Below are 27,164 nucleotides of genomic sequence, written 5' to 3'. Positions count from 1 at the left end.
TTCTGCTCTGTAGAAGATGGTTAGCACACGGGAGAAGAGCAAATGTTTGCCAGCAACATCATGTGTTCCCCAGAGAGCCAGCTCCTGCCTAAGTTACGGGTCTTGACAAGGCCTTGTGTTGGGGAGTACCTTGGCAGGCCTTGAAGGACAAACACATGAAACGGTTTCTGTGCTTAGGTTTTTGGTTTTGTAAAATTTCTTTTCTGATGGGAAACTTTGTTTTTGGGAAGATTTCTCAATCCTTAGCAGCTTCCTCATGCTCCGGGGCGTGGTCTTCCATGCTTGTAATAGCACCAAGATGGTATTTGCTCTCATTATTTGACGTTTTTCGTCCCATCCTTCCCTGTCTTATGGAAGCTTCAGGGCTATTGTCTTCCTCACCATCCAAGATCAGATCTATTCCTCTCTTTCAAGCAGTGCTATTTTCAGAGAACCCAATTCCAATTTCCTAAGGCTACTTACTGCCTGAAGCCGACATACGCGGCTCCTTCCCAGGAGATGACTTCCAGCGGAGCAGCAAATCGCCGGTGCGTGCTCCTTGCCTTTATTCTTGCAGGCTCCCAGTTCAACGAGACAACTTGTCTGCTCCTGAAGGTTACTAGCTGCTCACCTGACATTTCTGAGCACATGACATGGTATATGTTTTTGTTATAACACACGATAAAAGCTTATGTATGGGTCGTGAATACCCTGAAGATATATCTTGTGGTTCTTCAGCTCCTCAGGTCTTGGCATAGCAATCAATTACCAGCTCTTTGTACAAAGGTCCAAGAAGAATGATCTTTTCATTTTTTTCCTCATCTGTGCCTTCACCTCCAGTCTTTGTACAGACAGTTTTCAAAGGCTTTTTTATTTTTGTACTTACATGGCCATACTCTTTGTGGACAATATCACCCCTATCACCAATACTGTAAAGATCTTTCTCACCACAATGTCAAGGACTCATGTGTTTTTAGGAAGTTGGCTGTGCTTTTTTTTTTTTTTCTTTTTAATGTTTCTTTCTTTCTCTGCATTAAATGTGTTTCTTTCTTTTTCTTCTGTGTGTAAAAACGAGCTTGTTTCCACTTCTTTTCTTGCTGTCTTGCATTTTCATTAGCATAGCTTTCTACGCTATTGGCACTTCCAGAGTTCTCTATCGATCACATTTTTATAAAATATAAATTCCTTATTTATATTATAGCCCCTTTATTGCAGGGAGTCATAGAATTCAGTATGTTCAGCAAGATGTGTAAATATATATATATATATATATATATATATATATATTCTGAAGTTTTCTGTTGTTGCTTTCTCTTTCAAAAAACAAAACAAACCCAAAAACTCATCCCACTTTAAAGTCTCAGAGTAATTTGCTTCTCTGTGTAAATAAAACGTGAAAGCCTTTGTATCATTTGAGAATCAAAAAATCTCTTCTTAGAAGTATGAAATCTTTATGTAAAGAGGAGTCCATTATTCCCCTAGTTATTCAAGCGGAGGATTTCCGTGAAGCTTGTGGAAAGACGGGGAGGAAAAATGGATAGGTTTCCTCCGCGTGGTGCTGGGCACCTTTTTCCCAATGCAGAACGAAGTTTCAGCCTTTAAAATTTCAAGCCCTGCCTAAAAATAAACGTCCATGAATAGCTGGGCAGCTCAGGCGGCTTCTCCAATGCACCAGCTTGCACCGTGGAAGCGAGTTACGTGGGGAGGTCGGAGATTAGGGTGGAGCAAACCGTGCTGCTTTGGGCTCCTTGCAGCCTGTGCTGGAAGAGCACTGGCGGTGAAATATTTAGCTCCATTTTCCCATCAGTGAATAGCTGGAAAATAACTCCGCTGACGGGGGCTGGTGATTGTTTACATCTGACTGCAATCTTTGGTGAATCATCTTTCATATGTACTGTGGGGAAAAATTATTTATTTTTTCTGTTATCTGAACTGCAGCTGGAAATACCTCAACTGAAAAAAACTTTCTTGTGCTAGAACCGACTTCATCATGTTCTGTTCTGTTGCCTTGTTTCAACTTTTCCCATTCTCATGCTGTATTTAGCAGGTTTCCTTCTACACCGGTGTCTCCTGTTATCGTTGCGTCCAAGACCGGTTGCGTGCCACGAAGGGTAGGCTTTGGGGGGGGTCCAACGAAGCATCCTCCCCCAGCTCTGGGCTGCCGCTCCTTCTCCCTTTTTTCCTTGAAAAACGACTAAAGGTCTCAGGCTCATCCGAATGCAGAAACGTCTCTCTTGCTCTTTTATCTCAAATTTCTTCTCAAGACAGGAAAACCACTTCTGTCTGGCTCTGAATAATAACGGAGAGCACGGAGAGCCTCGGCGATATCAAAGTGTTCGTGGTGTAAGCACAGCTCAGTGTGAATAAGGATATCATAATTCATCCCTCTGACATCAGATGCTTTACTGTAGTTTTTAATTCTTTGTGTTCTTTATATACCTTGGAAAGCAATGAGGAGCTTGTCCTTGGCTTCAGGACGAGGAGGTGCCCAGGCATTCCTACACAGGCTGTTTTAAACTCAACTCTAGAAGTCTTAATTTTTTTAATTTTTTAAAAATAGTTTCTTTTCTCTGCTTTTGTGTGTTAGAGGGCTATTCCCTCTGGTAACAAACTTAATGCAGGGGAATGCAATAAACTAAAAGCAAATTAACTGTGTTATTCCAAATTCTCTGAGCTCATACAATCAGTCTTGTAATTTTCAAAGGACACAGTAGAAAACTTGCAAGACTAATAATCATAATTATAATGAATAATGAATCCTGAGATTATTACACAATAAAAACACGCCCTCCCATGCTGTGTCTTTCTGTTCAATTATTTAAAGCTCCCTGACAATTATAAACTCCCTTTAAGTCTGTCTCCTTATATGATGAGGAGCTGTAACCCCAGTCACAGCAGCTTTTTTATCATTTCAGTTCAAAATAAAATTGCATTTAATATTTCAAAAAGATTTTTTCTTTAGTCCTCCAGGTTTTTTTTCCTAAGAAATACTGTTGGTTTTTTTTTTTTGCAAGCGTTATCAAGGAGAAAAAGCAAGCAACATTTCAAACCAAAGTGCTGTGATTGTGTTCTCCCAGGAACAGAGCTGGGGGAAGAGGATTGTGTCGACTTCTTAAAAAAAATTAACTGTACTAGAAAACTGAGTTATATATTAATATTTGTCAATTTGATAAGAATTCTGTTGATTCAGCTTAGAGCACCAAGCAGTAAACTCCTCTAACTCAGCCATGGCAGAGCTGCTCAGCTTCCCAGCACTTGTCAACCCTGTCCAGGTTATCCCAGCTATCTCAGAGGCAGGGTTTTCACCAATTTTATCCAATGTTCCCAATTTCCCCAATTTTTATTTTTTTATTTTATTTTTATTTTTTTTTAGAACCAGGGGTGCAGCAGGAACAAATTTCTTGCAGAAATTTTTCTGCAAGAATTTGTGACTCTAACCAAAATAATTTCCTCTGGATGCCCCATGTGGACTTTCAGTAGAATTATTTCCAGATCAAATTTTAGCTCTTGTGTAAAGCAAATAGCTTCAAAAGGATTTTTTTCTCCTGTACCGAGTAAAATATTTCTCCCATTTGATCCCCCATATCCTTCCCCTCACAAAATACTAGTGGGTGGTTCCCAGCCGAAAAATTGCGACCTAATAGATGAGGAGAAGGTTGGAAATTACAGGTGATTGAAGAGAGAATTAGAATGGTAGAAAGCCAGCAATTTTTAAGATGCTACTGTAACTACCACCATTATGTCTAATTCTTCTTAAGTCTATGGCAAAGTAGATAATGTTAACAAAACTATTAGTATCACTGCACACTGCTATAAATATCCTGTTGTCTCAGAGCAACCGCTTTTCTAGCAGGGCACAGTGAGTTTCATTAATGTACAGATTAGTTCTGCTGCTTGCTTGCTTTTATCTGTAAATTCAATATTATAGAGAAAACGTATCTTAAGAAATATGTGTGGGTTTTTTTTCAGTGCTTTCTACCGTGATAATGGTCGCAGAATTAGTATTCAACCCATCTGATCACTGGTTTTCCAGCTGGCTTAGGTGGGGAGATGATTTTTAGGAAGGACACAACCCTGCCATCTCTGACTTTGATTCCTGTGATCTGCCATTGAGCTTTCTAATAGGTTTATTAGAGTTTGTAGGTACTAATTCTCTGGTTGGGAGTCCTCTTAATTTCTAATTTTCTTTGGAGCGATTGCTCTGGGGACGATGTAGCAGATGAAGCCTGCTTTCCTACAGACTTGCATCCTGCAGGTTCGTGCCTCGGACCTGCAGTAATCCCCACTGGGGTCCTTTCCTGACCCCTCATCCCCTAAATTTCATGCCCCACCATGACGAAATGCAGTAATGGCCATCAATTCTCACATTTTGGGTACTGATGCAAGGTTGACATTGGCCAAACCCATACATAAGGCAGAAGAGTCATTGAATTCCCTTTGAAGCCTGGGACACCACATCCAGGCATTGGCTTTCATTAAATCCTTGATATTTCCTTTTTTTCAGATCCATAATCTCATGCGGATTTTGGTTAGAATTGGCCAAAAGATGACAGATGCCATGGTGGCTTTAAAGGACGGGCAGATAGCACGGTCGTTGTTTTCTTTCCTTAAAAATATAAAATGGTAAAAACTGCTGTGGAAGATGGTCTCGCACAGGCTTTGATCTCGGGCTGAAAATCTTAGTTTCAGGACTACGGAAATTGCTCCTGAAGCAATAAATCGATAGATAAATTGAGTTCAGTCCGTACTTAGGACCACTAAGGGTCAGTGTTCATCTCTGCAGTGTAGCAGCCACTGCAATTTCACTTCTCAAGGCCGATGGACCACAGAAGGCAGATGACAAGAAGCCCTTTGGTGTTTTTGTCTTTCTGGTATCCGTCTGTCCTTTGAGTCCTGGATGGGTCACCTCTCTGGGACACCAACTGCTTCGGTGGCTGTTACATGCTGTATCACAGCAGTGCTGGCACCTCTGCGGGGCTGTCCTTCTGTCCCCTCCCTCTGTGCTTTGCACAGTGTGGGCTTTTGGGGAAGGAAATGCTGGATCTGGTGCCGTAGACATGCCTTTAACAGAGAGGATGCTTTGGGTAAGTGTAAGGCAGGAGCAGGACTTTTTTTTTTTCTTTCATTTTTTTGACATTTATAGTAAAGCTATTTTTCTGTGAATTATTTCTGATGGAAATTGAATTATTTTCTGTCTTCCTCTTCCCCCCAGCACAACAGACCTCACCCTTCCTATCTCCCCCCAGCCCTGCTCATAGCTCTGGAAACCGTAGGAAATTTCTGTACGAGGAGAAAGAGCAGGTGATGCTTTGTGGCCCCAAACCTTTGGGGTTGTGAGGCACACCGTTAGCTCTTTTGACCTGGTGTGGGCTGATCCAGATTATTTAAAATCTCGCTCTCCACTTTCCAGGAAACGTGGACTCAGACGTTTCTCTCGTCTTTGTTTATTTTCGAGCTGGATGGTAGGGTTTATTTCATCCCATTTTACACAGACTGTGCGATAAAATGATGGGGCGAATCAGAAATTCAAAGCGACCGGTTGATGTAATTCCTGTGTCAGGAAAAAGGTAGCACTAGGAGCAAAGTAGCCATGGCACCCGGGCAATTGCAGATGGAAAAAGATCTCTTAGATCCTCTTCAGTCTCTTTTGATACTTTTATCTGTGTGAGATCTGAGCTTTTCACATTACCAAATTTACTTACTCGTCACCTCCTGTCTCCAGCTAAGTGATTTGGGAGCTTTTTTTTTTTTTATTGCCTGCATTATAATCCGCATCATAAAAAAGCAATCAAAAATAGGCATTATTATTTCATCGTGCAGATGGGAAAAGGCAAGAGCGGTGTACGAGAGATGCTCCATGTTATGCTGAAAATCTTGCAGAGATAACAATGGAAATACCTGTAAACCAGGCAAAAAGGGTTTGTTACACAGCCGTTTTTCTTCTTTTTCCATCTTTTTCTCTCTCTGCCTTGGGCTATCTGATTGAAATTCAAATGGTTTTGGTGCAGGTCAAAGCTGGCTCCCTTTCAGACAAATGTTGTCTCAATGAAGACCAAAGATGAACTAATGAGTGAGTTATCTTAGTTTTCGCCTAGCCAAGAGGTGGCAGAGGCTCAGTAAAGCAAGAACAGTTGGCCAATTTTTGCAGCTCACGGAATCCCAGGCTGGTCCTGATGACCTCAGGTTTGCTAATTGCTCTGGGAATGGGCTTGTTGCCTTGAAACTATTCCCACCATATACCAGCCAGGATGCTCACTTGGATTTTTTTGGAGCTTGTGAGCTGCCAGCAACCGCCACGTGATGGCATGGTTTTGCTGCTGGGGGAGGTGGGTCAGTTGGACAGACTACCTGCAGGGATTTTAGAGAAGTTCTTTAGAGAAGAAGCTCTTTCCTCCTGTGCTTATTACCAGAAAATACAAACGGCTGCACGACCGTGTATGCACTTAGCTTATAATTCTTCGCTTCTCAGACGAGGAGGAAAGGTGCAGAAAGTCTCGCCTCAAAAGCATCCCCATTAGCTATGCATGGCTGCCCCCCAAATTCATGCTAGTGTCATTAGTTTTGTTAAATTAATCCACCGAGCAAATAAGGAAACATATGCCGCCTTCTGCTAAACCTTTGAGTAACATTGAGAGCTGAATAACGATAATAAAAATTAGAAATTATAAAAGGCTAATGTGCCTGGTGGAAGCCTAGCTACAGAAAATGACTAATTTATTGCATAGTATTTGAGAAAAATTAGGTTCCTAGGAATCCAAAACATAAGAACTAAAATACGGAGCAAGTACCTCGTTTAGCCAAATTAAGGGAAATGCTACAGAGAAAAAGCGATGCCGAAGCAGTTTGTTGCTTTACTTTATGTTGGATTCTTAGCTTATGTTGGATTCGTCTTTCCTCGTAATTATTAAATCAGTTATTAAATACCTCCTTGCCACGGAAAGAGGGACCTGTTTGGTCCCATTTTCTCTGAAAACAAAGGGTTTGGCCCAAATATTGAAGGCATCAACAGATATTTAAATCCTTCCGTCAGCTTGGGCCAGGTCTGGGGAGGAGTCTCCATCCCTGGAAGAGCAGCCAGGTGTGTGCTGAAGCTTCAAGCAATTTGACATCAAAACTTGGAGGCTTGTGTCCATCCATCAGCAAAGCTTTATGGAGTGGGGGAGGTCAGTATAATTCAGAGATTTTTCTTTCTTACACACTTAGACGGAATTTGACTGAAGACCTTGAAGGTCTCATTGGTCATAATGTTGGACTCGGATGGCCACGTGTCTCTGTGAATGAAACTTGAGCTGAAGGAGAGATTTAGAGATGGGGCTTGAAGATCAACTGCTCAAAGTGTGAGTACGTAGTCTGCCTCCCTGGAAAGTCTCCAAAATCAGAGTACACGAACCTCAAATGTAGCAGCACATCACGGTCCAGCAGGAGGTGCTCCATGCTCGCACAGTTGTGGGGTATGCTAAGGAACGAAGACCAGGAGGTGCAATTTTGGCTCAACTATAATTAAAGTTACACCATCTTCCTTTGAAAATGGCAAGATATTTCAAAATTAAAGATCAGAAAGCTATACCAGAACATCTCCTAAAAGAAACGCTTCTTTCTCAAAATGACTGAAATGTTCTCGTGCTTTCCAAGTTTTCCCCTTATCATTTTTTTTGTCTTCAGCAAAAAGTATTATTCAGCTTTCTGTTAAATTCGTGAGTCGTTCGAAACCCTTCAGCGCTCAGTTTTAAAGGCAGTTAAACTTTTGCCCAAATAAATAAAATAGTCGACCTTCGAGCTGCTGGCCCAGTCCTTACTAGAAATAGCCGTTGCAGCGCTGAGTTCACTTGCAAAAATAATGAACACGCTCCCGGTCCCTTGCTGCATTTTGAGTACCGTAGATGATGGCTCCATTTATGTTTGCTGTTTAGCACCGTTGGTATTTGACCACGAAATGCCTTCCGAGTCCCTCGGCTGCCTTAAAACCCTTTGCTTTATTTCTGCTTTTTCTGTGGGCGGCAGCTATCCTTACTAGATGAACTGACCAGCGGCTCCTGGGGGAGCGTTCGTGGGTGATTGAATTGCTTGCAATCAACAGCCCCCCCCCCCATTTTTCCCAGTGACTAATTGGTGATGACAGATGTCACCCGCACTGTGATGCCCTCGCGGCACCGAGGGGGAGAGCAATAGAACGGGAGAGCTGATCCCACCCCTGGATTTTTAAAATATTTATTATATTCGTGTGCAGTGTCAGTTAGTTAATAAGATCTGTTGACTACGTAAGCAGCCATTAAGACCGTGTTTGCCATTGATTTTTTTTTCTTGTGCACGTGAATAGCAATTTTATAGTCTGTAAGAGAAAAGGGGTCTCTCTCCCAGGGAAGAAGAGGAAAAGTTGAAGTCTGTTGACTCTTACCTGGGAGAAGTGAAAGGGCAGCGCTGCCTTCCTGTCCTCCCATCTTCCCCTAGTGCTCGTTAATGCAGAATTGAAGGAGTAAATATTTGATGGATGTGCCTCCTGGGTGTGCTTGTGCTACCGAGGGGTGGTCAGGCACTGCGGTAACAGAATCGCAGTGTGGGTCCTTTTCCTTGTGGCGGGCCTCCTGCTCAGGAGCTGCTCGCTTTGGGACTGGCAGTGCCCATCTCCTGAGGATCTTCAGCACATTCCTACTCAGTCTCGTCTTGTTAAAAGCTCCTTTCTGTAGCATTGACAAACCTGATGTGAATGAAATTACGGTAGGTCTAGGATGTATGAGCAACGGTCTTGCACTGGGTGCTGTTGTTGGCTGAATTTACCCCAAAGCTTTGTAAAGAGCAGTTAAATGATGGGGGTTGTATGTCAAAGAGGAGTTGGTAGCATCCACCTCTAACGTCCCCAGCCATCCCCTTGCCCTCACGTAGTGTCAGGGGCACAGAGAGGCTTCCAACACGATCATTATCGCATAGGGTGCAACTCTTGACGTCTCCCAAGCCTCTAACTATTTTCCATTTTCGACACGCTGCTCCGAAAGCGCCGCTGGGCTGATCCCGGGAGGTGCTGAGTCAGGAGAGAGCTCCCCTTACAGCAACACTCGGCACTGTTGACACACATGAACCTCGGTGATTTATAGCGAGGTTCATAATGTCATAAAAGAGGCATAATAAAAATTAGTACCGCATGACTCGTTTCGAAGAACATCGTTATGGCACTGAGCGATAATGAATAGCTGCGCGAGAAGCCAGAAGGGAGGAAGTACGTATGGCAACGAGGACAGATCTTTTAGTTGGGAAATTAGTATCACTGCAGATGGGCTGAAAATTTTTAAGCATATGCTGATGTACCCTGACGCTCTGGCATGTGCTCGGTGTCATGGGTAAAACCCAAAGCGTGTGAACAAATCCATCGGAGATGCGTGCGGTCACATACGAGCTGGGCAAATGCGAGCTCTGCCTGCGTTTGGAGGATAGGTTTATACACGGAGCCTGAAGAAATGCTTCTGAATGCGATGCTTTGAAACCGTGTTTGCATGGTTAATCGGCTGAATGAAAACTGGAAAGGCCAAGTTTTGTAAATGATCCCCAAGAAAGGTAATAGGAGTTGCTTGTGCGGAAAAGAGCATTTTGTTTGGCTGTAAGTAATGAGCTACCAGTAACTTGTCCGATATGATAGATACTTGAGACAGCAAATTATACCTATTTCATATCTCCCTAAAGGTCATCCGATTCAACGCCTGCTTTTCTCCCGGCTGTTAGAAGCAAGATCAAAATTTAATTACTTAATGGTCAGACCAAAACACGGGGACTCATCGCAGTTCATGTTTCTCTGCTTCACCGGTTCGTGATTTAGTTGCTTAATCGGGGCCGATGAGAGCTCCTGGATCCGGGTCCCAGGGAACATCTTCCCGATGCAGGTTAGCACTGGGTTTTAGATGTGACATGGAAGATGAGAGCACCGTCCACGTGAAATGCGGAATTTTTCCTTGCCTTCCCCTCTCAGATCCTGGTTGCTGTTCTAACCCACCGTAGGTTGCGTTGACATTGAGTTCATCCAGATAAATCTTCCTGGGATAAAATGGCGCTGTGCAAAACTCCGTCTCCTCTCATCTTCAGATATTGGTGCAGCCTGTTTAATTAGAAACAATTAGTGATGTGTTACCAATTTAATACAAATCCTTATTTGTCTGATAGCTGGTGCAAAGAAAAATTAGGCAACTCTTGCTCTACAGCCACGATTGCTGATTTTGTTTAGAGTTGTTCTGTTTTTCTGTGGTGTAAATGAATATTGATTTTTTTTTAAGAAGAGAAATTAAGAATGGGTTTTAATCCCAGCCGTGGGTCAGGAACCGCCTCAGAGGCTTTGTCCAGAAATTGTTGTCAGCCCCTAAACTTCCCCAGCTGCCTGCAGTGACTCGATGTAATGGCACGGCCCCATTAAAATAAATGGGCATATTCTGTGAAATGAAATGGCAACAATTCTTTCCAAAGTGTCTGTGTTCTAAAAAATGATGAATCTCCCCAAATTGATATCTATTACAGATCTTCTCATGTAAGCCAATTTTGGTGGAAGAACGCCTCACTTTTTCAGTTCCTAGGTGTTACATCCGCAGCATCTCTCTGGTTACAGATATTCCTGCAGGGAGGTTTTTCTCAGTTCTATCTTACACCTTCCGTAGAGCAAACCGTGAAAGATGGGTCAGAGAGGTTCTGGAAAAAAAAAAAAAAAAGTGAATTCCATCAATGCAGGAATGTCACAAAAGATTATATTGACCAGGCTGTACTGAGCAACACCAGACCATAAGGACGGGTTTGGTGGTGTTTGTGGCATTAAAATTCCCCGTAAATAACTTTTCCATTTAATGCTGAGGATGAGAAGAGTTTTCTGTTCTTACACTTGCAATTCATGCTGTGTGAATAACCGATTTGAAGTGCTAAACACAAGGAAGTTATTGGGGAGGTAGGGAGGAGACTTGAATTAGTCCAAAAGTTTATATTTTCGCATGAATAAAACATCTTGTTGTCTTGAAATGAAGTGCTTAATGTAAAACCTGAATGTTCTGTATACGCTTAAATACATTCAGCAAAATGTTGTCTTTTAAATGGAAATATATATATATATATATATATATATATATGTATAAACCCTTGATATCTGTATTGAAAATACCAAATCAATGAATCGAAATAGCTGTTAGAAAGCATGACAGATATTTTGATGTAGTGTCTTTGGCTGAAAACTTACATTTGATGTCTTGAAATGTCATATTTTGGCACCAGGGTATGTGGCCTATTTAAGGAAAGTGTGATTTGCAGCAGGAAGTTGAAGGTTGTAAGTGCAGTAGGTTTCTCACTTTTCCCGAAAAATATCGAGTTTCAAATCTTACCAACAAACTCTAATTGACAGCATTTTAAAAGTATAGATAGCCTATAGTACGCGTTCTTATTTTAGTATACAGCAAGTGTTGAAACAGTGGCAAATGACTGCTTGAATAGTCTTGGCTTAGCTAAGATTGCAATTAAAAAAAAATTGCTAAATGGATAATGCCATGAAAATTAACCACTTGCTGTGAGGTATAGGCAGATCCTATATATAGCTCAGGTTACTAATCTCTCTCTGTATTAATTTATGACCTGAAAAATGATTATATTTGTTAATGCAAGGGTGTGGCATTATGGTATACGTATAACAGGCTCCAGTTTTGTATGTGAATTAAACAGGAGTAATTAAAAACACACAAATTTTAATTGCTTTAAGAGCAGAAAAGTCAAAACTCATCTGAATTGGTTCAGGACTTGATCCTCGGTGCAGATTACCAGGATAACTTTTAGATCAAAGTTAAAATCGCTAATTGAAAAACAAGAGCAACAGTTTCTGAACACACAGCCACTTTTCAACTTATTTTTCTTCTTAAACGTACAATTTTTTTCTCTTTTTCTGTCAGTTTGGTAGTTTTGCAAGAGAAGCAAACGAGTCTTTTTGGTACAGAGGTATAAAAACTAGGTTGAGGTCTGGGATGTAGCACTATATAAAGGTCCCAGGAGCACTTCAGTGAAATCATTAATTACTTTTTTTTTTTTCCTTGGATTTAGAGGATTTGCACCTATGTCTCTTACCAGGAGAAGCCCGTGAATAAACTCACATCACCTATTCCCACCTTTGCTTAGCAGTAATGATGTTATATTTTTTTTTGATTCCAAATCCATTGTGGGATATAATTTCAAAGCTTTTTGTCATTTGTTCATCATCTCTTCTTGTGTATCCCCCAAAAGCTTTTGCTGGTCTCAGCAAGCATTTTAAGGGGAGAAAGATGCTGCTGCCAGGACTTCTCCCTACCTGTATGCAGACGTGTCCATGTCTATTTAAAACCAGCAACTGTGAAAACGTGTTTTATAACTGATCTATATTCCAACACTAAAGGCTGTAAGCAAGAATCTCCATCAGGCGTATTTCTACGTCCTCTAAAAATGTTTGCTTTTTCAAAATGCTACCAGTAGGACCCAGTGCAAGTGTGCGTCCTATAGGCAAAGTAATAAGGTCACAGAACTCTCATCTGATTCTGGATTAAAAATAGTGGGAGATTTGGTTCATAATTTGAGATGTTTCATGTGGCTTCCTAAAGGAAACACGGAAATCAGACCCTATTGGGATACATTCAGGCCTTCTCTGTAGGTTCTTTAGTCACTTGCACCTGTGGAAAATGAATGGGAGCAGTCTGATTTTATGCCTGTTTTGTACAGAGGTAGGTGATTATTCACACTGCCATGAGAGCAGAGAGAGATGTACCTCATAAGGAGTTAATTCAAACCACATCGGGCTAAAATCATCCCCTGTCAAACTCGGATGTAGATGGTTTAAGCAGTGGTGGATTGATCTTATGTAGTCACATGAAAGAGCGAAGGACTTCAGATATTACTTGCTGAGATAATTTCAGGTTATATGTCTTTCTATATTGTACAATATATGTTTACTATTCACTGCTGGCAACGATAAAAGGGAAATTGCTTTTGTCAGTGATAGCTCTACAGAGTTTACTGAAAGCCAAAGTAAAATAAGTACTTGGTGGGCTAGAACTACAGTCCCAATCTTGCTGCTTTTCCCTTCATTTTTTCCCATTATTTAAACAAACGGGCACCTAGCAGGTCAGCCACCACAGCATTCGTGTGCATGAGGTCATGGTGGGTATGGATTCACCTCCAGATTTAAGATATTTATTCAGCAGGCTTAAAGGTAGATGCCTTTTCATGGTTTTAGTAGCTTTCTAGGCTCCATCGTCTCTGTTAGCTCTCCCCATTTTCTATGGGGGGAGCCTAGACACCCATCATGTGTAGAGTCACCTAAACGTCGAGACTTGAGGCTGATTGTAGCTCAAGTTTCTGAACACTAAGCCACCTTTGATGGAAGAGACTTTGATGAAAGACTGGTGTGCTTTGCCAAGAGGATGGTTCCTCGATGGAGGAATTGCACACTGGGGTGTTTTGTCGGGGAACTTGAAGGTTTCTACGGGTTCTCAGATGCCAACATTGTTAATAACAGGGCAGTTTTCTGAATTTAAGTACAAGAACTCCACTGAAAAAGCCTTGCAGGTTTCTCTGTGTCTTTTTTTTTTTCCCAGATCTTGCCCTTGATACTTCTCACACAGCTCATTAGAAGACAATGCGCTTACAATACACGAGTCAACATACAGAACAGACCAGAAGCCCAAATCTCCTCGCTCTGACCGTGCAGCGAAGTAGTTGTGTCTTTCTCCTATAAATGTACACAGATTATACCTTAGTCCTGTGTTTGCACATTATTTAGAGCAGTGGCCCATGACTAAGGACAACTAAACACAATCTCAGTGCAAATAATGGATCGCAACTTCGCAGCCAAAAGAGCTGAGGCGAGGGCTTAATACTTTCTTTCAACACATCATTACTCTGGAAATGCCATTGGGAAATTTCTTAATTCCCTCAGGTTTTGGATTGATCTCAATGAGTAAGGGGTAATAATATTTGTTATTAATAATAACGGTATTAATTGCTTTTAAAAAACAATTTGGGGACAATATAAGGAAACGCTGTGCCAGTATTTAGTGAGCATCGTGCTTTTCACAGAAAGCTATTCTTCATAAGCTGTTCAGGTAATAAACCACCGTTAATGATCTCACAGTAGATTAATGCTACTAATACAGTTTACAGTATGTGCATGGATGTTGGTCCAAAATAGGCTTGTAATAATGGAAAAAAAATGCTTTTGGTTTGATACGGATGATGAAAACTTGTTGGCCGGCTTTCGTATGAGTTTGGTTGGTGGGCAACAACCAAACCCTTAAATACTATTAAGAGGTATTTTGCTAAAATGAATTCTACTGCTTGAACCTGCAGTTTATTCATTTCTGGATTTTGCTTATAGACAGAACACTTTTCTATGTAAAATGGTGTTATTATTAAGTTTCACTGTCCCTTTCTTTCTTGTTTTATCCCACTTTAATTATCTAACAAATCCTGTGCTAAAACACCCTACTTTAGTTTCTGCTTTTCCCAGACCAAAGGTTTGTAGGCTTGAGGCTTTGAGTGGTCAGTTATTGCTTGTTTATGAGGTTAAACACTTATGCTGCTTGGGGCATACAAGACAAGAGCACTGAAATAGGAGCGAACCAATGAATATATCAGACTCTGTGATCACACGGACAAGAAATAATTTTCAAGTATCCCGAGGGAGTAGCTTACTTGAGTTTTCCATGTTGCTGTTTGGTTGAGGATGGTGTGTTAAGGCGTGATTTTACTGTTATTTTTTTTTTTTCTCTCTCTTTCATCCCCTCTCATTTATTCACTCTTATTCCGTGCCACCTTGGCCCTTTGTTTCGTGACACCTCAGCCGTGCCCAGCACGGCGCCTCCCGCCAGCCCCGCCACCTCTGTGCCACCGGCCTCTCTGACTGTGTCCTCTCCTTCCCCTCCAGCTGTCCCAAGCTCCAGTGTCCTCCCCTCTGCCCCCCGAGATGTGGTCCCTGTCTTGGTCTCCAGCCGATTTGTCCGTCTCAGCTGGCGCCCGCCCGCAGAAGCCCGAGGCAGCATCCAGGCGTACACGGTCTTCTTCTCCAGGGAAGGCATCAACAGGTAGGTGTCCTCTTGCATCCCAGTAGACTGTCCCTCGTTGGGGACAGCCCCTGAGCTCCTTAACATCCTCTTGCAAAAGATTCTTAACCTTGTGTTCTTCCCTCTGTCTGTGTGTGGAAACAAAACAAAAGGAGCCCAATGTTTGGAGGCCAGCAATGCCTTTTGTTGCGGTCTATTTTCGTAGCGGACGCATCAACGTTTATATAACAAGACTTGTCGTCTTGGTACGAGGGACTGTTTTTGGATGACACTGATGTCCATGGATCCTACCCCTCCAGCTATTACTCGGCCATCTAACGTATTGTTAGCTCCATGTTTTACCTTTCATCTTCCCCCGAAGCCACGGGCTCAAGTGTTGTTTGCATCCCCAGCTTAGGCGAATTTGTTGAGCCCTAATCAACTCGAGAGGAGGATGTTTTTAGAGCGCTGCAAACGGTGCAAGGTCTTGAAAACAGTCGGGGAGAGGGCGAAGAAGATTTTAACGTGATTGCGAATGCAGTGGGCCAGCCTGGGCTGTTCCAGCCACACGGCTGATTGCTGCCCAGCAGATAGCTCTTTTGTTATAACGGCACTGTAAATTGTTTTGTTATAACGGCACTGTAGATTATTTGGTCTTTTCCTGATTCCTCATGATGTATGCTCATTTCACACTTGAACAGACACTGTGTAGTTACTTTGGTTTTATTTTCCGTACAAAAATTATTTGATGCCTGGGAAGAACCTCGTGCTTTTCCCTTCCTGTGCAATCGTTACGAAGAACTCGCTTCAAGAAACCTGTCCTTTATTTCACTGCTGGCTGGCGACTGGTGCTTGCGTGTGTAAAGCTGAGGATGCTCAGCTGCTCCCGTGTCCCTCCCAGTTTGGGTACCAAACAAGGATTCACGTGGCAGAATCAAATATTTTGTACAATCGGGTCCTAATATTTGTCTGTACCCATCAGCGCTGGTCGCAGTGGGATAGGACGTGTGCTGTACAAGGGGATTCCCATTTCTTTACTTTTTTAAAAACCTTTGGGATTGGTTGGTGTGTTTGGAATTCCCAAAGATGTAAAAGGAGCTCACCCCTGGTTTCCCTTGCATTAAAAGTAATTTTCTTCCAGAATTTGTGGTGCTGCTCGAAGCACTGAATACCAGCGAGAGACGTTAGGCCCATTCCCAACAAGATACACACCTTGATAAAGAGTCTCCTGCAGAAGACTGCAGGCCCTGTGTTAAAATAAAGAAGTAAACAAGGGGAAAATAAAATTCCCTTATGCTCCCCTAGCAAGGGACTTAAAATGGCACCTGCAGCTCGAGTGCACATCTCCAGTTCCATGTAGCGAGCAGCACGTGTGGTCTTGCAAATTTTTAGGCTAATAGCAGGACGAAATTAATGTCGTTTTTCTTTGAAAGCTTCCATGGAATTTTTGAGCTGTTTGGCTTCATTGTTTACATGTTACTTTTACAAAAGAGCTATTATTCTTTTTTAAAAAGAAGATAAAAATGGATTTGACATTAACCTCAGGGATGCAGAGGAATTGTCAGAGAAATTACTGTAAGTCCGGAGTAAGGAGCTCACCCCGTGCTCGAGAGGGGGACGATTTGCATGGCAGGAGGCAGCACCAGCACACACGGCGGCTTTGGGGACAATCCAGAGAAGTTGTCCCCCGTGTTTTGAACTCCACCGTAAGGGCTCTTTGGCTCAGCCCTTTGAAAGAAGCCACTTTTGGAAGCGATTGTGCTTATTGCCGTGCTGTAATCACCAGGGTCCTTCTGACGGGATGCTCTTTAATCTTTGTGCTCTGCTAGGCATCCGCCGGGGGATCAAATGGTTTTTCTTGCAGATAAGGATGACTGGAAAGAGCGCTTAAAGGTAAAAGGCAGGGTTCTCAGGAAAGGATAAAACAAACCTGAAATCTATTAGGAAATAAACAGCCAACCAATACCTCTGCACTCAGGAAAGTTGCTGGGTTGAGAAAAAGTTCAGATTAAAAAGTGATATACTCCGTAGCACTTGCTGATAATAGCAGGCATATACTGACAAAAAATGAACAAATAGTTTTTCATGTATAGGATCTGTTAGCAGATACATAACTGAAGCACACATTTTATTGTTCTTCTTTTCTGTTTAAATATGGTATTAGAATATAATGCATGAATTTCAATGGATACTGCTCTGCAAGGTACACACATAGATGTAGTATAAAAATCCATCCTGCCTTGATGGAGAGCAGTTTCAGGAGAGAAAAGAGCTCTTTTACCTTTCCCTTGACATTATAAGCTCCCCGAAAACAAACTCTTTCATACCCAAGTAATAAGGTCAATTGAAAGATTAAAAATGCTTGTCAAGTTCTGCAATGGAAGAGGTAAATCTTTGCCCTCTTGCTGTGTTTCCCATTTCACTGCCCAGATGGTGAGCTCCTGGGAGTGGTGCTGCCCACATTGCCGGCATCTCATCCATCCACACTGAACTTTAAATTACTTTTTTGTTGCTAGAGGTGGTCTTCAGGTGGGAAGCACTGGATTTATATATATAATTATATATTAAATACATTCATCTATAAACTTCCTCAAAACCAACAGCGTTTGCACCTGGATGCGGCCGCCGATTAATTGCAAATGAATTTGGAGTTGCAACTTTTTTGTTGAGAACATTTGCAAAATGGGCCAGATCCAATATTTCATTTTGAATTTTGGTCTCTTTTTGTTGTTCAGATTCACTCTCAGCCTGATTGTTTGTTTGTTTGCTTTTCTCATCCATCTTTGTTGCTTTGCTTCTGTACCGAGTGAGCATTGATTCACATGGGCATTTGATATTTGTGTGCGTTAGTCATCATGAAGAAAGAGGCATTGTTTACTTTTGATCTTGTAGCTATAGAACATAAAATAACCCCTTACATGTAATCTCAAGCCGTATTTAATTACCTGTCCGGAGTATTGAATGAATTCTGCCTCCTCAGTGAGAATTTACGTGCTATATTTAAAATTAAAAATTAAAGTTTTAAATTAAAAATGTATTTATAAGCAATGAGAAATATTTTTACAATAATACATTCCTGTTTGACATTTTAGAGGCAAAACACAGCCCCAAAATAGTGTTCGTTTTTTTATTGCAACCTCGGAAATGGCGAATTGGTTTAAATGATGGGCCCTGATTTGTAGCCATCCTTCTTTAACTGAATTTTTGCAAACATAAATGAATAAATAAAATAAATGAAATGGGATGACCTGGTCTTAAAAGAAAAGAAGGAGGAAAATGCTCCTGGAAATCAGCGGTATTCCTCCCTAACACAAACTCCTTCGATGAAGGGCTCTTGCAAGATTGGGAGCTGCTTTGTTTTCAGTTGAACGTTCACTACAATTTGTTTTCAACACCAAATTAATGAATGCACGGATAGTCACGAGCAGCCAACAGAGCTCCCCAACTAGCTGCCTGCATGGCGCAGAGCGAAGAAATGAATCGAGGGACCGCTTAATTGAATGCAAAAACTTCTATTTGATTAGAGCCTATCTTTAGAATTCAGCTTAAGTTCTAAAATATCATTCCCAGATGAACTGTTTACATTAGTTTGGAGGTTTGCTTGTTATAATCAAGGACTTTGTGTTATTTCATGGGAAAACGATAGTAGGGGTTGAAAAAAGAGCTCAAGGTAGTGGAAGTCCACCCGTTTTAAAATTAATAGTATTCATTTCACAGCAAGGAGCATTAACATGACTTGTCCTACGCGAAGTAACTAATTAGGTGTTTGAAACATTATAAAAGCATTTGTTACACACCTAGGAGATATATGGGGACTGTAATTATCTTTTTTTACATGCTGATACTGTAATGTAACATGATCCTCAGTCACTGGAAATTACGTGTCGAAGCCTCCGTTCTACAAGTAAGTGAATGACTTTAGTCAAGGGCTTTTATTTTTAGCCCATAATTTATGGCTGAGACGGGCTTGAAAAAGAGAACCCCAAGTGTAAAGGTGCCTGGCTCGAGGATGTTTGGTGCTTTTTAGGGAATTCCTGCGCTGCCCTAACATCGTGGTCTCAGCCCTGGGGTGTTTGCTTGATTATTTTTTCAGTCCCTACGGAGGTCTTAGAAGTGTGAGTGCCGATTGAGCCGTATAGGTGCCCCTATTTTTAATTTCTTACTAAGGTAATGCAAAAGACTTACCAAAACAATGCTACAAACCATACGCTTTTCCAGAATTTCATATACGTATCACCACGGGTACCACAGTCACAGAGAAGTATTCAAACAGCCACCTGACTGCAGGCTTATTTATCACTTCATCTCCTTTTCCTTCTCTCACTACTCTACTCCGGTCTTGTTGCTTTTTTGCTGTTAACAAAGAAAAGATGTGTACAGTGAGATACATCTGATGACAGCCCCACCACCGTGCAGGTGGGAAGTCACTGCATATCTTGGTTTCTCTCTTAGTGCAGTGGGTTCATGCATCTTAGAGGATTTTGTAGTCGTTCAGTCCAGGTGTCCGACCCCAACGCAGCACCCCTGCTTTCAGAGTTGGTCTCTTCGTCTTGAATCCATTGGAGGCATTTTCCGTGCAACTGGCTTCCTACTTCTACAGCTTGAAAACAGAAATGGGAGAGAAGAGGCAAGGGACTGCAATTTGATGAGCTTTGCTTGGGTGAGAGATTTCAGTTTAGGAGATGTTCGCCAAAGAATAAAGAGCTCGCCATCCCTACCAGAGCACACAGAGCCCCGGCAGTGCTACAAAAAGTTGGACAATTAGTTGATTCGCTCTTAAATAATTTTTTTGGTAGCATGAAAGCTCCGAATTTTGTTGTTAGCTTTTCACAGGGCTTCTGGTAAAGGAGAAGAGCGAGGCACAGCGTCCGTAGGAAATGAGCCACAGAAGCATTTTTACCTGCTTCTCTTTGCAGATTGTTTTTCCATCAATATTACTTTTCTGTTTTATTAAAAAAGGCAAAGAACCAACGTACTATATTACTTCTGAAGTGCTAAAATACAAGTCTTTTGTAGCGCTTGCCACATTCCCAGTAGGCACCATTACTTGAATTAGGTTTTTGAAAGCAGAAATCAAAAGAAACCTTACAGACAAACAAGCTCTGAACCGAAATTTGATAAGTAATCACACCTTGCACGCTACCGGCTGCAGAAAAAAGTATCCAAAATGCATTTTAAAGTTGTTTTTGTTGTCGTTGCAGGGAACGGGCAGTCAACACGTCGCAGTCCGGGACTCTCCAGCTCACCGTGGGCAACCTGCGACCGGAGGAGACCTACACCTTCCGTGTGGTGGCCTTCAACGAGTGGGGACCCGGCGAGAGCTCACAGCCCGTCAAGGTGGCCACGCAGCCCGAGTGTGAGTTGGGTCGGGGTCGGGGCCACAATTCTGTCTTGATGTCACACGTCCCATCTTCTGTCACACTTTTGAGTCACGGCTCTGATGCTCACATGTCCCATTTTCTGTCATGTCACAGCGTAAGTGATGCTGAAACGTAGGCTTTATATATAAAAACAAATACTTTCCATTGGTTAATGTTCACCTGTACATGTGTTTTATTAATTTTTGGAGTACTTGGAAGCTTTCAGTACAGCCTTTTCACATTCTCTTTCTGTATGTCTCATTTGTAAGTATTTCCTGGACTCTGGTCTCCAGAAAGAAGATGAATTTATTCAGTTTATCCTACTATAGCTTTTCCCTCCTGGAAGGTCCAAGAAGGGCTACTGCAGAGAAAACAACATGACTTTAAACCCTCCCACAGCAAAATTCATTGATCAGAGTTGTTGTTCATAAAAGTGGTGTTGGTAGCCAGTTCTTAGCATCTGGGGACCAGAGCAGCTCCCATTCCAACAGAGATGGGTGCTGGACTCCTAAGGACAGGCACTGGTCTGCTTTGGTGAACCAAAGGGGCGAAGGTGGGAGGCTCAGCCCCTGCCACAACACCTTCTCCTTCTGAGACGTGGTGGAAAAGCAAACGCTTGACAGAAGCCTGGAAACTCTTTTATATCATCACGTATTGCCGTGTACCAAAATTTAACTGAAAGGCAATGTTTGTTTCAAAAACAGCCGTGAACAGGCTGGCAGAGGGAACTTTCAGCTTGTGTTATTCGGTGGCTTTGTGTCTACAGGTCTGTTTATCACGAGACATAAGTTCTAGCCAAGTGCTCCCTGGCATCATTTCCCCAAACCCCAAGACTAGTGATATTGGTGAAATACCACCTGAGATTTTTGGACTTGTTTTTTTCTCAATTCCCTTGCATTTTTGATACCGTTTCAATTTCTGCTCTGAGATTGCTCTGCTGTTTCTTGCATTTCTTTCCAATTATGCATTTGCTGTGTGCAAACATAACCAGAGTTGTATTTCAGCCCTTTTTGGGTAAATAGTGCTTGAAAGTCAGCTTAGGAACCTGAGTCTTTAGAAAGTAATAAGCGAATATTAAGCAACTAACCATCGGTATCATTTAACTATTAGCAATTTATATCCATTAAAACACGTACAAATGCACGTACACACGTTCCTGTAAATGTTTGTATTATGCATACGTATATTTACAGAAGGAAAATAAGATTTCAGTGGGGAAAACTTGCTCTTTGCAAAGCCCAGGTGAAAAGCAGGCACCGCTTCCCCCTGCTGTTACTGACTGATGCTGCCACAGCCTGGAGTTACCTGCTCCGTTTAATGCCAAGCGTAGACATTTGGAATATCCTTCCTATTTAATAACTTCAAGATTCCTCTAAAGTGTCAAGTTAGAGAGTGGAGGAAATATTGCTTTCCATTTTTCTGTTCGCTTTTTACCGGTGACCAAATTATCTTATCATTTTTGAAACAACTCTCTCTGGTCCTGGGAGGCAGTCAGCCTCGGTGTGGCTGTCTTTTAGAACACGCTGTAACTATTGTACAATAAATTACATGGCTGCCCCGAAATTGAATTTCCACATTATTTGAAAATATCCGAAGTATTATGCAATCTGGCATTGTTGAAGAAGAAAAAAGCTGATGAAAAAGGACATCTGAAATTCATGTCTGTCAGTGCCTGTTTCTAAAAGTGCATACATTTGCTCGGTAATCAGTTTAAAAGATCAACAGAACAAGTCCCAGCTTTTTGAAATAATCATCCACAATATATGTGCTGGATTTATATGAAGGTTTTTGTCCCCAGATTAAACCTTTTTTTTCCTTTTTCCTTTTTTTTTTTTTGTTGTAAACTGCAACCCCTTTTTCCTTGCCTTTATGGTATATAATTTCACTACAGTATTATCAGTCCAGATTTAAATCCCTGCCTGCTTAAGCCATGTCTAATCTTTTCTTACCACATGTGGAGACTTTGTGAGTTATTATTTTGCCTCCTCAAGATGCTGTTAAAGCAGCTTGGAAGTAGAGAATAAAGAAAGGCATCTGTTCTTGCACGGGGGATTGAAATTGTCCATCAGAGGTTTGAAAGGGGTTCCCCGCTGCGGGACCAGCTCACGGCTTTTCACATCCCTTAGGAATTAAAACCCGCTTCCTAATAAATCTGCATCTCCGTGATGTGTGTGTTAGCTGCTGGAAGAGAAGATGAATAGGGAGGCATGTTGGAGTGCCCCAAAGAAACGCGGAGGCATCGCTGCAGCCTTATCGTCTCGGTTCCAGGGAAATCAATTTAGCGTGCGCTGCCATCTCAACTTCTACCCAGGCAGCTTTATGAGGGACAATGAATAACTGCATCTTTCTGAGGTAGGGAGGTTTTCTTACACCTACTTGCAGAAGCCCACCTGTGTGTCTGCCACCTCCTGTGGGAGCAGATCTCCGACCCCCATGGTTGCCCCTGGAGGTGAGCCTCCACCTCCCTGTCCTCTGTATAGAGCAGCCACTTGGCCAAAGATTCAACCTTTTCCTCCCCTTCTTCTTTCACAGAAACCCTCAGTTAGGAGGCCATTTATCTGAGTGGAGCAGCATTGAATGCTCCTCGTCTCTCCCCCTCCATCTGGGGGAGGGTGTCTGGTCCCAAACCAGCCTGGTTTTGTGGCCAGAAACTGGGCTCGATGCATTTGTAGTCCTCCGCTTGAGGTCCTCCTGCCCATCTTGAAGCCAAGAGGAAGAGGGACTAAAATCAGCAGTTGTCCTAGGGTTATTTGGGAGTGATAACTGCAGGCTCTGGGGAATGCTAGGTTTTAGGTTCACAATGGGAGATGGTATCTCAGCAGGTTCCTGTTTTCATTAGAAAGAGGTAAGCACAGTTATAGGAGAGAAATTGCCTGGCAGCTGGGTTGGAAACCAGTATTTCAGTGATGATAAATGAGGGGAAGGTGGATGTGAGCACATGAAATCCTCAGGGTGCTCGGGTGTCTCTCAACATGGGCTAGGGCAAGTTTCAGGGACTTCATCGTTTTCTGTGTGGTCCAAGAGAAGGAGCAGCAGAAAGGCGGGGCATTTCGGGGCATTTTCATCACTGAGAGACCACTGGTACCCAAATCAATGTTTAGACTGGATAGCCCTGTTTTTACGTGGACAACCAGTACTTTGTTTGAACTGATATTTAAACTCCTAGCTGACTTAGAGCAGGTGGACATCCACGTGTTGGGCTCAGACAGATGCGCGGACAGACTTGAGTAGCTACAGAGCCGACCTGGTCAGTGTAAGGTTCTTATACAGCATACATGAATATTACTAAGGGGAGACAAACACTTAGGTTAGAGTTTGTAAGCTCTTAGAGTTCATAAATGTCTTTCCTAGTTATTTCACTCGGCATCCAGATTTCCAGAGAAGCTGACACTAATTACTTTTAATTCCCATTGGAGGCTGGTGCGTCCAACCTCAGAAATCAGTGCCTTTGTCAGAAGAGACTGTCATTTTTTTTGTGATTATGATGGGGAAGATGTTTTGTTTTTTTTTTTTATCCCTGATGGGCTGAACCTAAGTTTTTTGTCGCAAAGACAAGTAGCAGCAAAACCTGCCATCGATACTGCATTAAAGCAATTGCACCAGAAGCTACTCAAGTTGTTTTTCTTCTTCTCACTCCAAGTTTTGCAGCAGAGACAATATCCTTTGAAGGTATTAGTTGCACAGGAAACGTTGAAAGGACATGAACAAAATTCCAATTGCAGTCTCTTTTAGCGTACGTTTGTCATAGAAATGTCAAAACTGCATAGCAAATTAAAAGATCATTAACATGAATGCAATGAAATTTGACATAAAAAGCAAGGGAAGGCAGCGTTGTCTTTAAAGTGCACGCAGATGACAATTTTATCAGGCAGTAATCGGTTCCATATATGTTGACCTGCACAAATTAAGTTTGCATGTGCTGGAGTAATTGAATTTTCTGAAGTCTTGCATCAGACCCATCTGTTTTCGACACCAATACAGAGGTGGTAACACGTTGTCACCTCTCGGGGTCCCCAGATAGGGCCGGACCCTACTGCTGTTGGGTGCTGAGTGTTTCAGAGGGTGCTAGCGCCATGTCAGCTGGTTTCGGGTATCGATTTGTCACGGCGCTGATAATATTGTCACTGTAAATGACGCTAAATCATTTTGTGGTAGTCAAGAGCAGTTGGTTTGTTCAGACCTTTGTGCGCTGATGCAGTAAAAAATGAATAATTTTTATAAGACCTGCAGCTAGTCCCATTTAATAAGGGAGCCCTTGGGCTCCGTTGGGAGCCTCCTCTGCTCCAGCCCACACTGGCTGTCACAGTGATGAACGGAGGACAAGAGGCTACTGCTCCCCATCCATCAGCTCCCAACGACACTACATTTATTATCGTAAAGGAAAAACTCGTCTCTGTCTGAGGCGGCGTCCTCACCCTGCCAAATTTCAGGTGTACACAACAGAGCCCCGAATAACGAATGGCCAATAACGAATGGCCACTTGAGTTTTGGACAGCATCACCGCCGCGAGACACGGGAGATGTTTATTAGCATGTGAAAGGGTCAGGGCAGGCAAAAAAAAAAAAAAAAAAAAAAAGGAGCATCTCCGGTGGATTGCTTCGGCAGGGAATGTTTCTCGTCGTTGGATGAGAGGGGGAAGAAGCGCTGAAAAATGTGTTGTGCGGAGTCATTAATATCCCCCTCATTTGTGTGTATCCTTCCGTAATGGCTCCGTAAAATGCACCCTGGGGTAACTTTACGCCGTTCTTACACGGTTCTTTAATTTTATGAGTAATTTATGGGGAGGGTTGGGGAGGGGGGGAGAGGTTTTCGATTGCTTGAAATTCTAATGGAACGTGTCTCCCTTGCTAAATGTTGGGCAGGCATGAAGGGAAAGATGGTGGTGTCTGTTTTTCTGTCTCTTTGACTCATGTGTCTAGCTTCTCATCCACTTTGTTCTCCCAACACTTTTAAATCTTTGTGTTTGTTTTTTTTTTTTGCCTGGGAGTGAAGCCTGGCTTCTGGCTGCAACTGCTGAATTTGAAACCACTTTGCAATTAGAGCTCATTTTTGTTGTTGTTTTTATTTGGTGCTCGTTTTTCCCCCTAGTAAGCATCAGAGACAGGGAGTGTATCTGAAATAGGTTTCTTTTTACTCGCAGGGGGTCAGACAGCTCCAGGTCTCTGCTCTAGGTACGTGCTTTGCTTTGCAGCAGGAGCAGCTCTGGTCTCACTCTAGCGTGGCTCTTAGGACACTTGGCTTGTCCCCAGCGCTGGTCCAGGTAACGCCTCTGACCCTCCTGCTGGCCTCATTTCTTCCTGAAAATACGCGCTCGAATCCCACAGACGCGGCTGCAGCATGAATTTTGTCCTCTGCTCCCTGCCTTGTTTTTGTTTGTTTCAACCCGGCTATCATTTCAAATAAGATGGAAATTATAAATATTTATTTTGCAGGAAAGCTGAAGCCTTCTCCCACGGCAAACATCGCTCCTGCCACAGCTCTTGTAGTCCTTTTCCAGCCCCTGCCCCCTTTGGGGCCGTGTCTGTACTTCGGGGATAGGTTTGGCTCTCGGGGTATGCATAAACTTGAAGCAGGGCTGCTTATTAGGGGCTGTTAGCACTGATAATTGAGATTGAAGACCATCTCACGGTATTTTATTCTTCAGAATCTGCTTAGCTTTAACGTCATGACTTTTGTTTTGTATCTTTTCTGTTTTCCCTTGAATTTCTCATTTCCCTTGGGGAAGAAAATGTGGTACCTTAAGGCAGACTCTGTGACTCCGTCCGCACCTACCTGCTGAGAATGTGGGTCCTGTGCGTCATGGGGAGGCTGATTAAGAGTGGTTTTTTAACAAGAGGGGGATATAAGGAGGGATGAAATGAGAGAAAAATAAAAATTGGGATTGTACTGCTTCCTAAAGACTTTGGGAAAAAGCATCAAAGAAGAGAAGAAATATTCTGACCGTTTCTTTCGTGAAGCTCAGATTGATTCTCACCTCCCTGAAATGATGCAGTCAATTTTTTTTTCTTTTGGGGGGGTGGGTTTTGGTTGCTTTTTTTCTGACCACCTCTGCTGCCTCCTTTGAAAAGTGTCGGTCTCATTAGAAAGTTGTATTGCTCTATGAAATATCGTAATTAAAACCGAATTTAAATGACATTGCATCCTCTTTCTGATACTTTGTTTAAGTCTTGGTATCTACTTAGAAATTACTTGTGAAAGAATAGTGGCAGGTAGTATCTACTGTTAAAACTTTTCTCTTTCTCTGTGGTTATGTCCTCATGGAGAAGCGTATGCCGTGCCACCTGTGCTCTCCTCCTGCCCGTCTCCTCCCGTCCGACCAAATCCACAAGTTGCAGTTTGTTTCCCAAAGGAAGCTGCAGCGTTTTTGCCTTTTCTCCCAATCTCCCAGTTGCTCTAAAACTGTAGGAGTGAAGAAGTTTTAAGGCAGAGACAATAACGGTCTCTCTTGGGTGAAACGCAAAGCTTCAGGTGCTCCTCTTGGGAGGAGGTTTAAAAATGGGATTAAAATGTCAATTTAAATATAGGTTGAGTAGAGAAAGAGTAGGAAAAAGACTGGAGGTTCATGGTTCACAGGAAATCATGAAGCTGTCATCTTCATAGAAATAGCCAACAAAATACTTGCTGTATTTTGAAGTATTTTTTTGATTGTTTTCCTTTTTCATTGCCCTAATGAAACAATATATTTCATTCTGTCGTCCTGTATGTAAAACTCATGAAAAGCTTACACTAAAGTCATGCGAAAGCCGTTGAGAAATATTTCGGAAAGACATTTTTCTGTTTTGGAAATATTACTGGGTGTTTCAGCACCATGAAA

General features: G+C 42.3%; 1 protein-coding gene across 10 annotated transcripts in view; it reads left to right on the top strand.

Moving 5' to 3' along the window:
- Positions 1–27,164, top strand: part of DCC (DCC netrin 1 receptor) — a 423,032-nt gene that overhangs the window by 265,734 nt on the left and 130,134 nt on the right. For all 10 annotated transcript variants that reach the window (XM_040540170.1, XM_040540171.1, XM_040540173.1 and 7 more), the window contains 2 exons: positions 14,876–15,032; positions 20,192–20,346. In XM_040540170.1, the coding sequence (XP_040396104.1) occupies positions 14,876–15,032; positions 20,192–20,346 (312 nt within the window). The remainder of the gene's footprint in view (positions 1–14,875; positions 15,033–20,191; positions 20,347–27,164) is intronic.

This window comes from Cygnus olor, chromosome Z (assembly GCF_009769625.2).
Source record: "Cygnus olor isolate bCygOlo1 chromosome Z, bCygOlo1.pri.v2, whole genome shotgun sequence".
NCBI lineage: Eukaryota > Metazoa > Chordata > Aves > Anseriformes > Anatidae > Cygnus > Cygnus olor.
The sequence above is the reverse complement of the archived record's forward strand: the minus strand, read 5'-3'. Positions and strand labels throughout refer to the sequence as shown.